The 15,372-nt window shown below is 33.1% G+C and overlaps 1 protein-coding gene across 1 annotated transcript in view; it reads left to right on the forward strand.

The window, feature by feature from the left end:
- LOC100371334 (atrial natriuretic peptide receptor 1-like) overlaps positions 1-15,372 on the forward strand; it is a 40,137-nt gene that overhangs the window by 7,299 nt on the left and 17,466 nt on the right. The window contains exons 2-3 of the mRNA XM_085494815.1: positions 148-333; positions 1,461-1,579. Of these exons, the coding sequence (XP_085350941.1) occupies positions 148-333; positions 1,461-1,579 (305 nt within the window). The remainder of the gene's footprint in view (positions 1-147; positions 334-1,460; positions 1,580-15,372) is intronic.

Here is a 15,372-nt window from a genome sequence, read left to right on the forward strand (position 1 = left end):
TGTAATGTGGTTTACAATTTGTAATTATATATCTGCAATCAAAGGCCTTAATTGTGGAACTGAGATGTATGTGAACATTATTTTAAAAACAGCATGAAAACAATATGTGCATTTTTTAATAATATTGATATGTGATATTACTTACAGTGTTTATCCTGTGTGTCTACGGTGGTGATGCAAGAAACCTTGTTCTACATGCTTATGACAAAGGGCTTCTGAACGGAAACTACGTATTTTACATGATAGAAATATCTACCTTAGATATACAGTTTGGTGTAAACACATGGATGGGGGACGATGGTAGAGATGATGACGCAATCAAAGCATTTGAAGGTGCAAACAAGCTAGAGCCTTAAACCTTATTTAATTAGCTATATCTCATTCATGAGAGTGAAATATTGATTAGTAACGTAGAATCAATTCATGTGATTTAAAATATCCGGTTTATTTGATATACCTTGAATCACCTCTATATTGTGCTATTGGAAAATTATGTACATTATTAATAACCATACTATATGCGAGAGTGTGTCATTTGTCTGGCTTCTCATTGCACTGGATTACGTATAGGTATCATGCATAAGTTTAAGTCATTGATTGAGTGATTGGAAAACAATTATATAGCCTAGTTTCTCTTTATTTGTGTTATTGTTTTAGAAGTAAGACTAGTGTGATGGTTTCACACTTTGATAAACATTAAAATATAATCATATTGTGTAAGTTCAAATTATGTGTTTGTTACATTCGTGATACAGATATTAGTATATACATCGGCTCACTTTTCTATGCGTTAGTCCAATGCTCTAGCAACACAGTAACACATAAGTACAGATTTGAGTAATCAATTTTCTGTCAAATTTGTGATACTTGTTTAAATATTATGAAGATATCACCTGATAATACTTGTTTGTAGAGCTTGTTGATACGAATGATGTCATTGGCTAGTGTCATCCACGAATGATGTCATTGGCTAATGTCATCCACGAATGATGTCATTGGCTAGTGTCATCCACGAATGATGTCATTGGCTAGTGTCATCCACGAATGATGTCATTGGCTAGTGTCATCCACGAATGATGTCATTGGCTAGTGTCATCCACGAATCAAAGGTGTATTAAATTAAATTTACATCTCATGTCGCCATAGTGTTGCTGGCTTTCTGAACACATCATATCAGATAACCTTTTCAATCAAGGTCTTGGCTGGTGGTATGCGCATTTAAAGTTATTCGTTTTTAAAAACAAAAACTGTCAGTTGATATCGTTACAATCTATTGTCATCGCAACAGTCGGGTAATTGTTTTTTGCATACTGAAATTCTCGTATCGCTATAAGAAAAACAGACGCACGTAATAGCTTTGAACAATATGCACAATAGTCATGTGATTAAGTTATTATCTTTTAAAATTAAAGAAAAAATAAATACATATATGTTATAGCTCACATATTATTTTTTAACAGGACTATTTGAAATCAACTACTACGAACCATATAATGATGAGTATGATATATTCAAACAAAGGGTCCGTGACAGATCCCAGGATTCCCCAATTAATTACGTCATCCCAGATGATCAGGAGGTAAGCAACAACAAACAAACGATATTTTTTACTTTTAAATTAATTTTAGAAGCTGTTTATATTTGGCGAAATAACCTGGTGTGATACCTTGTAAACGGAAGTAAATTTCACTCATAGCAGCGTGTGCCTATAACATTATGCTTTAGCCAAAATATTATTGGAATGTAAACACATTCAACCACACCATCTGGTTTATTTAAGGTAGAGATGCAGGTTTGTGGGCACATAGTGATTTTTTTTGCTTTTTATTATCCAAACAGTCTTGGCCATAGACTGCAACCATTATCTCATTTGAATGCTTAGCAAGATTTAGCAAGGCTGTACATAAATAATAAAAAAGAAACATGGTGAAAAAAAGAAATGATGGGATCTCTATATTATGCACTGTATTTAACTTTTTACAAAACGATAATACATTTAAATTTGAAACTGTAACAGCCATTTTAATTATGAGCATTAGCAAACTTCTTACTGAGTGAATTGTTATGCAAATTAGCAAGTATCTCAGCTTCTTTTTAGTGCACATTCCAGAACTTTAAAAAAAAATAGCTCCTAGACGCTTTGACCTTTTGTTTTGAAATTTTCACAAATGATTGAGAATGTATTTATCTTCAAAACGCCGTCGGGGCATTGTTTTTAGTTGAATAGTGTTATAGCAATCGTACAGACAACTAGCCTGGATGTTAATTTATGCATAAACTTGAAATAGTGAAATTTGAGTTGCTGCCCTACAAAATTGACAACTGGTAGACAGTTTTCAAGACGGCACTTTCTTCATAGTAAACAAATGTACTCATAAACCAATTTTGACAGGAAACAGAAGCATGGTTTAGAAGCTAATTTTTTTTAAATCACTTTTGACCAAAAAAGCACATTTTTGTGCATATTTCAAACTACAGTGTCCATAAAAATAAAATACTAACAAAAGTTTAAAATTCATACAATAAGCTTTCCGAAAATATATAGTTTTGTGGACAAGGGATGTCATCTTGGTTTCCTAATTAACTAATTAAAATACCTGTCAGGTAAACTGCATCTCTACCTTAATATAGCTTAGCGTCTTCTAGATGTTAACTTTTCAAAACATATGATTTCAGTAATAATGATTGTAAAAATCGATGTGAACACCCCAGACATGTTAACAGCTGCTGATATGCGCGCTTAGCTGTAATTTCACATGATGGATTTCTTGGTCGATATATCCCTGGAATTATAACAATTTATTCTTAGAAACTCCTAAATGTGGACAAGTTCATCGTATTACCATCATCTAAATGACTGATAGTTGAATACACGATATACAATGTACAATCTGCTTTATCACTCCGAAGTCCGAAAACGGGGACTATTAATTCATTTGGGTTTGTTCCGTCCGTACATACGTACGTCCGTAGCTATATCAAGGACACCCATTGACGGATTTCATTCAAACTTCACATGTAGACAATACATAATGTCTTACATATGTGCGTCAAGTTACTTTATGATCGGAGAAAAAAATGGCTGACTGGCGGCAATTTTTTATGTAAACTTTGCTATCTCTGATACCTAAACGTGTCCGCAGCAGTTTCTCGGAGATGACTTGGCCGATTTGGATCAAAGTTGGTATGATGATCATACATATTGGGTTGCAGGTACACGTCATTTTTCAAACAAATATGACCGACTGGCGGCCATCTTGTTTTTCATGGTACCCATGCTACTTTATCTTGAATGCAATGAACGTTTCTGTTTAAATTTTGTACAAAGATAGTTATACCAAGAGATACATCTGCACCAACATGATTTTTGGTGATTCAATTCAATATGACTGGCAGACGCCCAATTTTCATTTAAAAGCGCTAAATCGTCATTTGTACATGTCTGGAGCTGTTTCTCAGAGATGACTAGACCGATTTAGATCAAAGTTGGTATGGTGATCATATATATTGGGTTATAGTTGCATGTCATATTTTTTTGTGATTCAAACTAATATGACTGACTGGTGGCTATTTTGTTTTTCATGATACCCATGCCTACTTTCCCATGAATGCAATGAACTTTTCTATTTACATTTTGTACAAAGACAGTATGCCAATAGATACATCAACATGAACATTATTTTTGTAATTTGATTCAATATGACTGCCCAATGTCCAATTCTCGTGTAAAAGCACTAAATCATAATATTTTACAAATCCATCTCCTATTAATGGTTTCAATCTAATCTCAATGACTTCATCAGCATCAAATTGATATGTCAGATCACAAAATTGTGGACGGGGACTGTGTCATTAACAATGGCTTGTATTGTGACTTAATGTTGGTTTTCACACGGCTAGACCCATATTCGAAGACCCGTAAAACTTCTGTAACAGAAACAATAGTTTTTACTGTGCAGCCTAAACTACTTGTTTGTTGTCCCTTTAAACGTTAAAATCTCAACCAAGGTATTCGTCAACGCAATATGCAATATCAGGACCCTACATCTTCGCCAATCGTGGCATTACTACTATAACTTGACAGAAACCCATCTATATAAACCTGCATTCACTGCCGACACTTTCAGAACACGCATCTAGTGGGGCATCTAGTTCAAATGTATTCGATACACCCAAATATATAACAAGTGATCCCTGGGAATTAAGCTGCTGTGAAATTATAGGTCATGGAAACGTGTAAATACAATGCGGTATTTCACGGCTACTGTAAACTGTAAATAATATGAAACAGACAATGCCCGGTGCGTGAACGCAGCGGGTAGTTCATCGATCGTCAAGAACAGAACTGATGTAACAATAGAATGTTGAAGTGCTTGCGCTCCGGCCGTCGCGAATTATTAGTTCACGCGTGGGTTGAACGGAATTAATATGGGGCCTTGAATGGCCCGGGTGTCGCCGCTGCTCAAACTAACTCGTAACAAAGATGAAAAACTAAACTAATTTCAGTTTGTTGTTGGAAAACGATCACCCAATGAAAACATTTCTAGAAATGTCTTGACATGAATGAGCTGTTTCACTTTGCATTATTTGTGAAACAGGCAACAACGTGGCATATAGTCTATGTAAATGATATGCATTTGAGGAAACCTATGGGATGTATAGTAGATCTACGCTCGTACAGATCTTGCCGTACAACGTGTACTGCATTGACATTGCATTATACACAGTTCAAAGACATCAGACTGAATGTGATAATAAGATATGGTGTTTATGATCAGAAAAGAGAAAGAAGTTATTTTCGAACTACTTACTTACCCACACACTGAAATACATACTAATTTAATTTACTGCTCAGTATCATGCTAATTTAGTATATTAGAAGTAATCCCTACCTACCTAACTTATACTGTATCTGAGTATCTAAGTAAGTTAGTATCTTAGAAGTAATCCCTACCTACCTAACTTATACTGTATCTGAGTATCTAAGTAAGTTAGTATCTTAGAAGTAATCCCTACCTACCTAACTTATACTGTATCTGAGTATCTAAGTAAGTTAGTTTCTTAGAAGTAATCCCTACCTTCCTACCTTATACTGTATCTGAGTATCTAAGTAAGTTAGTATCTTAGAAGCAATGCCCCTACCTAACTTATACTGTATCTGAGTATCTAAGTAAGTTAGTATCTTAGAAGCAATCCCTACCTTCCTAACTTATACTGTATCTGAGTATCTAAGTAAGTTAGTATCTTAGAAGTAATGCCCCTACCTAACTTATACTGTATCTGAGTATCTAAGTAAGTTAGTATCTTAGAAGTAATGGCTACCTACCTAACTTATACTGCATCTGAGTATCTAAGTAAGTTAGTATCTTAGAAGTAATCCCTACCTTCCTAACTTATACTGTATCTGAGTATCTAAGTAAGTTAGTATCTTAGAAGTAATGCCCCTACCTAACTTATACTGTATCTGAGTATCTAAGTAAGTTAGTATCTTAGAAGTAATGGCTACCTACCTAACTTATACTGCATCTGAGTATCTAAGTAAGTTAGTATCTTAGAAGTAATTACTACCTTCCTAACTTATACTGCATCTGAGTATCTAAGTAAGTTAGTATCTTAGAAGTAATGCCCCTACCTAACTTATACTGTATCTGAGTATCTAAGTAAGTTAGTATCTTAGAAGTAATGGCTACCTACCTAACTTATACTGCATCTGAGTATCTAAGTAAGTTAGTATCTTAGAAGTAATCCCTACCTTCCTAACTTATACTGTATCTGAGTATCTAAGTAAGTTAGTATCTTAGAAGTAATGCCCCTACCTAAATAATACTTTATCTGAGTATCTAAGTAAGTTAGTATCTTAGAAGTAATGGCTACCTACCTAACTTATACTGCATCTGAGTATCTAAGTAAGTTAGTATCTTAGAAGTAATCCCTACCTTCCTAACTTATACTGCATCTGAGTATCTAAGTAAGTTAGTATCTTAGAAGTAATTCCTACCTACCTAACTTATACTGTATCTGAGTATCTAAGTAAGTTAGTATCTTAGAAGTAATTACTACCTTCCTAACTTATACTGCATCTGAGTATCTAATTAAGTTAGTATCTTAGAAGTAATCCCTACCTACCTAACTTATACTGTATCTGAGTATCTAAGTAAGTTAGTATCTTAGAAGTAATCCCTACCTTCCTAACTTATACTGTATCTGAGTATCTAAGTAAGTTAGCATCTTAGAAGCAATGCCCCTACCTAACTTATACTGTATCTGAGTATCTAAGTAAGTTAGTATCTTAGAAGTAATTACTACCTTCCTAACTTATACTGTATCTGAGTATCTAAGTAAGTTAGTATCTTTGAAGTAATGCCCCTACCTAACTTATACTGTATCTGAGTATCTAAGTAAGTTAGTATCTTAGAAGTAATGGCTACCTACCTAACTTATACTGCATCTGAGTATCTAAGTAAGTTAGTATCTTAGAAGTAATCCCTACCTTCCTAACTTATACTGTATCTGAGTATCTAAGTAAGTTAGTATCTTAGAAGTAATGCCCCTACCTAACTTATACTGTATCTGAGTATCTAAGTAAGTTAGTATCTTAGAAGTAATGGCTACCTACCTAACTTATACTGCATCTGAGTATCTAAGTAAGTTAGTATCTTAGAAGTAATTACTACCTTCCTAACTTAAACTGCATCTGAGTATCTAAGTAAGTTAGTATCTTAGAAGTAATGCCCCTACCTAACTTATACTGTATCTGAGTATCTAAGTAAGTTAGTATCTTAGAAGTAATGGCTACCTAACTAACTTATACTGCATCTGAGTATCTAAGTAAGTTAGTATCTTAGAAGTAATCCCTACCTTCCTAACTTATACTGTATCTGAGTATCTAAGTAAGTTAGTATCTTAGAAGTAATGCCCATACCTAACTTATACTGTATCTGAGTATCTAAGTAAGTTAGTATCTTAGAAGTAATGGCTACCTACCTAACTTATACTGCATCTGAGTATCTAAGTAAGTTAGTATCTTAGAAGTAATCCCTACCTTCCTAACTTATACTGCATCTGAGTATCTAAGTAAGTTAGTATCTTAGAAGTAATCCCTACCTACCTAACTTATACTGTATCTGAGTATCTAAGTAAGTTAGTATCTTAGAAGTAATTACTACCTTCCTAACTTATACTGCATCTGAGTATCTAATTAAGTTAGTATCTTAGAAGTAATCCCTACCTACCTAACTTATACTGTATCTGAGTATCTAAGTAAGTTAGTATCTTAGAAGTAATCCCTACCTTCCTAACTTATACTGTATCTGAGTATCTAAGTAAGTTAGTATCTTAGAAGTAATGGCTACCTACCTAACTTATACTGCATCTGAGTATCTAAGTAAGTTAGTATCTTAGAAGTAATTACTACCTTCCTAACTTATACTGCATCTGAGTATCTAAGTAAGTTAGTATCTTAGAAGTAATCCCTACCTACCTAACTTATACTGTATCTGAGTATCTAAGTAAGTTAGTATCTTAGAAGTAATCCCTACCTTCCTAACTTATACTGTATCTGAGTATCTAAGTAAGTTAGTATCTTAGAAGTAATGGCTACCTACCTAACTTATACTGCATCTGAGTATCTAAGTAAGTTAGTATCTTAGAAGTAATTACTACCTTCCTAACTTATACTGCATCTGAGTATCTAAGTAAGTTAGTATCTTAGAAGTAATCCCTACCTACCTAACTTATACTGTATCTGAGTATCTAAGTAAGTTAGTATCTTAGAAGTAATCCCTACCTTCCTAACTTATACTGTATCTGAGTATCTAAGTAAGTTAGTATCTTAGAAGTAATGCCCCTACCTAACTTATACTGTATCTGAGTATCTAAGTAAGTTCTTATCTTAGAAGTAATCCCTACCTTCCTAACTTATACTGCATCTGAGTATCTAAGTAAGTTAGTATCTTAGAAGTAATGCCCCTACCTAACTTATACTGTATCTGAGTATCTAAGTAAGTTAGTATCTTAGAAGTAATCCCTACCTTCCTAACTTATACTGTATCTGAGTATCTAAGTAAGTTAGTATCTTAGAAGTAATGCCCCTACCCAACTTATACTGTATCTGAGTATCTAAGTAAGTTAGTATCTTAGAAGTAATGGCTACCTACCTAACTTATACTGCATCTGAGTATCTAAGTACGTTAGTATCTTAGAAGTAATTACTACCTTCCTAACTTATACTGCATCTGAGTATCTAAGTAAGTTAGTATCTTAGAAGTAATGCCCCTACCTAACTTATACTGTATCTGAGTATCTAAGTAAGTTAGTATCTTAGAAGTAATGGCTACCTACCTAACTTATACTGCATCTGAGTATCTAAGTAAGTTAGTATCTTAGAAGTAATCCCTACCTTCCTAACTTATACTGTATCTGAGTATCTAAGTAAGGTAGTATCTTAGAAGTAATGCCCCTACCTAACTTATACTGTATCTGAGTATCTAAGTAAGTTAGTATCTTAGAAGTAATGGCTACCTACCTAACTTATACTGCATCTGAGTATCTAAGTAAGTTAGTATCTTAGAAGTAATCCCTACCTTCCTAACCTATACTGCATCTGAGTATCTAAGTAAGTTAGTATCTTAGAAGTAATCCCTACCTACCTAACTTATACTGTATCTGAGTATCTAAGTAAGTTAGTATCTTAGAAGTAATTACTACCTTCCTAACTTATACTGCATCTGAGTATCTAATTAAGTTAGTATCTTATAAGTAAACCCTACCTACCTAACTTATACTGTATCTGAGTATCTAATTAAGTTAGTATCTTAGAAGTTATCCCTACCTTCCTAACTTATACTGTATCTGAGTATCTAAGTAAGTTCTTATCTTAGAAGTAATGGCTACCTACCTAACTTATACTGCATCTGAGTATCTAAGTAAGTTAGTATCTTAGAAGTAATTACTACCTTCCTAACTTATACTGCATCTGAGTATCTAAGTAAGTTAGTATCTTAGAAGTAATCCCTACCTACCTAACTTATACTGTATCTGAGTATCTAAGTAAGTTAGTATCTTAGAAGTAATGCCCCTACCCAACTTATACTGTATCTGAGTATCTAAGTAAGTTAGTATCTTAGAAGTAATGGCTACCTACCTAACTTATACTGCATCTGAGTATCTAAGTACGTTAGTATCTTAGAAGTAATTACTACCTTCCTAACTTATACTGCATCTGAGTATCTAAGTAAGGTAGTATCTTAGAAGTAATGCCCCTACCTAACTTATACTGTATCTGAGTATCTAAGTAAGTTAGTATCTTAGAAGTAATGGCTACCTACCTAACTTATACTGCATCTGAGTATCTAAGTAAGTTAGTATCTTAGAAGTAATCCCTACCTTCCTAACTTATACTGCATCTGAGTATCTAAGTAAGTTAGTATCTTAGAAGTAATCCCTACCTATCTAACTTATACTGTATCTGAGTATCTAAGTAAGTTAGTATCTTAGAAGTAATTACTACCTTCCTAACTTATACTGCATCTGAGTATCTAATTAAGTTAGTATCTTAGAAGTAATCCCTACCTACCTAACTTATACTGTATCTGAGTATCTAATTAAGTTAGTATCTTAGAAGTAATCCCTACCTTCCTAACTTATACTGTATCTGAGTATCTAAGTAAGTTAGTATCTTAGAAGTAATGGCTACCTACCTAACTTATACTGCATCTGAGTATCTAAGTAAGTTAGTATCTTAGAAGTAATGCCCCTACCTAACTTATACTGTATCTGAGTATCTAAGTAAGTTAATATCTTAGAAGTAATCCCTACCTTCCTAACTTATACTGTATCTGAGTATCTAAGTAAGTTAGTATCTTAGAAGTAATCCCTACCTTCCTAACTTATACTGTATCTGAGTATCTAAGTAAGTTAGTATCTTAGAAGTAATGGCTACCTACCTAACTTATACTGCATCTGAGTATCTAAGTAAGTTAGTATCTTAGAAGTAATTACTACCTTCCTAACTTATACTGCATCTGACTATCTAAGTAAGTTAGTATCTTAGAAGTAATCCCTACCTACCTAACTTATACTGTATCTGAGTATCTAAGTAAGTTAGTATCTTAGAAGTAATCCCTACCTTCCTAACTTATACTGTATCTGAGTATCTAAGTAAGTTAGTATCTTAGAAGTAATGGCTACCTACCTAACTTATACTGCATCTGAGTATCTAAGTAAGTTAGTATCTTAGAAGTAATTACTACCTTCCTAACTTATACTGCATCTGAGTATCTAAGTAAGTTAGTATCTTAGAAGTAATCCCTACCTACCTAACTTATACTGTATCTGAGTATCTAAGTAAGTTAGTATCTTAGAAGTAATCCCTACCTTCCTAACTTATACTGTATCTGAGTATCTAAGTAAGTTAGTATCTTAGAAGTAATGCCCCTACCTAACTTATACTGTATCTGAGTATCTAAGTAAGTTCTTATCTTAGAAGTAATCCCTACCTTCCTAACTTATACTGCATCTGAGTATCTAAGTAAGTTAGTATCTTAGAAGTAATGCCCCTACCTAACTTATACTGTATCTGAGTATCTAAGTAAGTTAGTATCTTAGAAGTAATCCCTACCTTCCTAACTTATACTGTATCTGAGTATCTAAGTAAGTTAGTATCTTAGAAGTAATGCCCCTACCCAACTTATACTGTATCTGAGTATCTAAGTAAGTTAGTATCTTAGAAGTAATGGCTACCTACCTAACTTATACTGCATCTGAGTATCTAAGTACGTTAGTATCTTAGAAGTAATTACTACCTTCCTAACTTATACTGCATCTGAGTATCTAAGTAAGTTAGTATCTTAGAAGTAATGCCCCTACCTAACTTATACTGTATCTGAGTATCTAAGTAAGTTAGTATCTTAGAAGTAATGGCTACCTACCTAACTTATACTGCATCTGAGTATCTAAGTAAGTTAGTATCTTAGAAGTAATCCCTACCTTCCTAACTTATACTGTATCTGAGTATCTAAGTAAGGTAGTATCTTAGAAGTAATGCCCCTACCTAACTTATACTGTATCTGAGTATCTAAGTAAGTTAGTATCTTAGAAGTAATGGCTACCTACCTAACTTATACTGCATCTGAGTATCTAAGTAAGTTAGTATCTTAGAAGTAATCCCTACCTTCCTAACCTATACTGCATCTGAGTATCTAAGTAAGTTAGTATCTTAGAAGTAATCCCTACCTACCTAACTTATACTGTATCTGAGTATCTAAGTAAGTTAGTATCTTAGAAGTAATTACTACCTTCCTAACTTATACTGCATCTGAGTATCTAATTAAGTTAGTATCTTATAAGTAAACCCTACCTACCTAACTTATACTGTATCTGAGTATCTAATTAAGTTAGTATCTTAGAAGTTATCCCTACCTTCCTAACTTATACTGTATCTGAGTATCTAAGTAAGTTAGTATCTTAGAAGTAATGGCTACCTACCTAACTTATACTGCATCTGAGTATCTAAGTAAGTTAGTATCTTAGAAGTAATTACTACCTTCCTAACTTATACTGCATCTGAGTATCTAAGTAAGTTAGTATCTTAGAAGTAATCCCTACCTACCTAACTTATACTGTATCTGAGTATCTAAGTAAGTTAGTATCTTAGAAGTAATGCCCCTACCCAACTTATACTGTATCTGAGTATCTAAGTAAGTTAGTATCTTAGAAGTAATGGCTACCTACCTAACTTATACTGCATCTGAGTATCTAAGTACGTTAGTATCTTAGAAGTAATTACTACCTTCCTAACTTATACTGCATCTGAGTATCTAAGTAAGTTAGTATCTTAGAAGTAATGCCCCTACCTAACTTATACTGTATCTGAGTATCTAAGTAAGTTAGTATCTTAGAAGTAATGGCTACCTACCTAACTTATACTGCATCTGAGTATCTAAGTAAGTTAGTATCTTAGAAGTAATCCCTACCTTCCTAACTTATACTGCATCTGAGTATCTAAGTAAGTTAGTATCTTAGAAGTAATCCCTACCTATCTAACTTATACTGTATCTGAGTATCTAAGTAAGTTAGTATCTTAGAAGTAATTACTACCTTCCTAACTTATACTGCATCTGAGTATCTAATTAAGTTAGTATCTTAGAAGTAATCCCTACCTACCTAACTTATACTGTATCTGAGTATCTAATTAAGTTAGTATCTTAGAAGTAATCCCTACCTTCCTAACTTATACTGTATCTGAGTATCTAAGTAAGTTAGTATCTTAGAAGTAATGGCTACCTACCTAACTTATACTGCATCTGAGTATCTAAGTAAGTTAGTATCTTAGAAGTAATGCCCCTACCTAACTTATACTGTATCTGAGTATCTAAGTAAGTTCTTATCTTAGAAGTAATCCCTACCTTCCTAACTTATACTGCATCTGAGTATCTAAGTAAGTTAGTATCTTAGAAGTAATGCCCCTACCTAACTTATACTGTATCTGAGTATCTAAGTAAGTTAGTATCTTAGAAGTAATCCCTACCTTCCTAACTTATACTGCATCTGAGTATCTAAGTAAGTTAGTATCTTAGAAGTAATGGCTACCTACCTAACTTATACTGCATCTGAGTATCTAAGTAAGTTAGTATCTTAGAAGTAATTACTACCTTCTTAACTTATACTGCATCTGAGTATCTAAGTAAGTTAGTATCTTAGAAGTAATCCCTATCTACCTAACTTATACTGCATCTGAGTATCTAAGTAATTTAGTATCTTAGAATTAATGCCCCTACCTAACTTATACTGTATCTGAGTATCTAAGTAAGTTAGTTTCTTAGAAGTAATCCCTACCTTCCTAACTTATACTGTATCTGAGTATCTAAGTAAGTTAGTATCTTAGAATTAATGCCCCTACCTAACTTATACTGTATCTGAGTATCTAAGTAAGTTAGTTTCTTAGAAGTAATCCCTACCTTCCTAACTTATACTGTATCTGAGTATCTAAGTAAGTTAGTATCTTAGAAGTAATTACTACCTTCTTAACTTAAACTGCATCTGAGTATCTAAGTAAGTTAGTATCTTAGAAGTAATCCCTATCTACCTAACTTATACTGTATCTGAGTATCTAAGTAAGTTAGTATCTTAGAATTAATGCCCCTACCTAACTTATACTGTATCTGAGTATCTAAGTAAGTTAGTTTCTTAGAAGTGATCCTACCTTCCTAACTTATACTGTATCTGAGTATCTAAGTAAGTTAGTATCTTAGAAGTAATTACTACCTTCTTAACTTATACTGCATCTGAGTATCTAAGTAAGTTAGTATCTTAGAAGTAATCCCTACCTACCTAACTTATACTGTATCTGAGTATCTAAGTAAGTTAGTATCTTAGAAGTAATCCCTACCTTCCTAACTTATACTGTATCTGAGTATCTAAGTAAGTTAGTATCTTAGAAGTAATCCCTACCTTCCTAACTTATACTGTATCTGAGTATCTAAGTAAGTTAGTATCTTAGAAGTAATCCCTACCTTCCTAACTTATACTGTATCTGAGTATCTAAGTAAGTTAATATCTTAGAAGTAATCCCTACCCTCCTAACTTATACTGTATCTGAGTATCTAAGTAAGTTAATATATTAGAAGTAATCCCTACCTTCCTAACTTATACTGCATCTGAGTATCTATGTAAATTAGTATCTTAGAAGTAATGCCTCTACCTAACTTATACTGTATCTGAGTATCTAAGTAAGTTCTTATCTTAGAAGTAATGCCTCTACCTAACTTATACTGTATCTGCGTGTCTAAGTAAGTTAGTATCTTAGAAGTAATCCCTACCAACCTCACTTATACTGTATCTGAGTATCTAAGTAAGTTAGTATCTTAGAAGTAATCCCTACCTTCCTAACTTATACTGTATCTGAGTATCTAAGTAAGTTAATATCTTAGAAGTAATCCCTACCTTCCTAACTTATACTGTATCTGAGTATCTAAGTAAGTTAGTATCTTAGAAGTAATTACTACCTTCTTAACTTATACTGCATCTGAGTATCTAAGTAAGTTAGTATCTTAGAAGTAATCCCTATCTACCTAACTTATACTGCATCTGAGTATCTAAGTAATTTAGTATCTTAGAATTAATGCCCCTACCTAACTTATACTGTATCTGAGTATCTAAGTAAGTTAGTTTCTTAGAAGTAATCCCTACCTTCCTAACTTATACTGTATCTGAGTATCTAAGTAAGTTAGTATCTTAGAATTAATGCCCCTACCTAACTTATACTGTATCTGAGTATCTAAGTAAGTTAGTTTCTTAGAAGTAATCCCTACCTTCCTAACTTATACTGTATCTGAGTATCTAAGTAAGTTAGTATCTTAGAAGTAATTACTACCTTCTTAACTTATACTGCATCTGAGTATCTAAGTAAGTTAGTATCTTAGAAGTAATCCCTACCTTCCTAACTTATACTGTATCTGAGTATCTAAGTAAGTTAGTATCTTAGAGGTAATCCCTATCTACCTAACTTATACTGTATCTGAGTATCTAAGTAAGTTAGTATCTTAGAAGTAATGCCTACCTACCTAACTTATACTGTATCTGAGTATCTAAGTAAGTTAGTATCTTAGAATTAATGCCCCTACCTAACTTATACTGTATCTGAGTATCTAATTAAGTTAGTTTCTTAGAAGTAATCCTACCTTCCTAACTTATACTGTATCTGAGTATCTAAGTAAGTTAGTATCTTAGAAGTAATTACTACCTTCTTAACTTATACTGCATCTGAGTATCTAAGTAAGTTAGTATCTTAGAAGTAATCCCTACCTACCTAACTTATACTGTATCTGAGTATCTAAGTAAGTTAGTATCTTAGAAGTAATCCCTACCTTCCTAACTTATACTGTATCTGAGTATCTAAGTAAGTTAGTATCTTAGAAGTAATCCCTACCTTCCTAACTTATACTGTATCTGAGTATCTAAGTAAGTTAGTATCTTAGAAGTAATCCCTACCTTCCTAACTTATACTGTATCTGAGTATCTAAGTAAGTTAATATCTTAGAAGTAATCCCTACCTTCCTAACTTATACTGTATCTGAGTATCTAAGTAAGTTAGTATATTAGAAGTAATCCCTACCTTCCTAACTTATACTGCATCTGAGTATCTATGTAAGTTAGTATCTTAGAAGTAATGCCTCTACCTAACTTATACTGTATCTGAGTATCTAAGTAAGTTAGTTTCTTAGAAGTAATGCCTCTACCTAACTTATACTGTATCTGCGTGTCTAAGTAAGTTAGTATCTTAGAAGTAATCCCTACCAACCTCACTTTTACTGTATCTGAGTATCTAAGTAAGTTAGTATCTTAGAACTAATGCCTACCTACTAAACTTATACT

The sequence above is a fragment of the Saccoglossus kowalevskii genome, chromosome 21, assembly GCF_978046115.1.
Source record: "Saccoglossus kowalevskii chromosome 21, keSacKowa6.1, whole genome shotgun sequence".
Lineage (NCBI taxonomy): Eukaryota > Metazoa > Hemichordata > Enteropneusta > Harrimaniidae > Saccoglossus > Saccoglossus kowalevskii.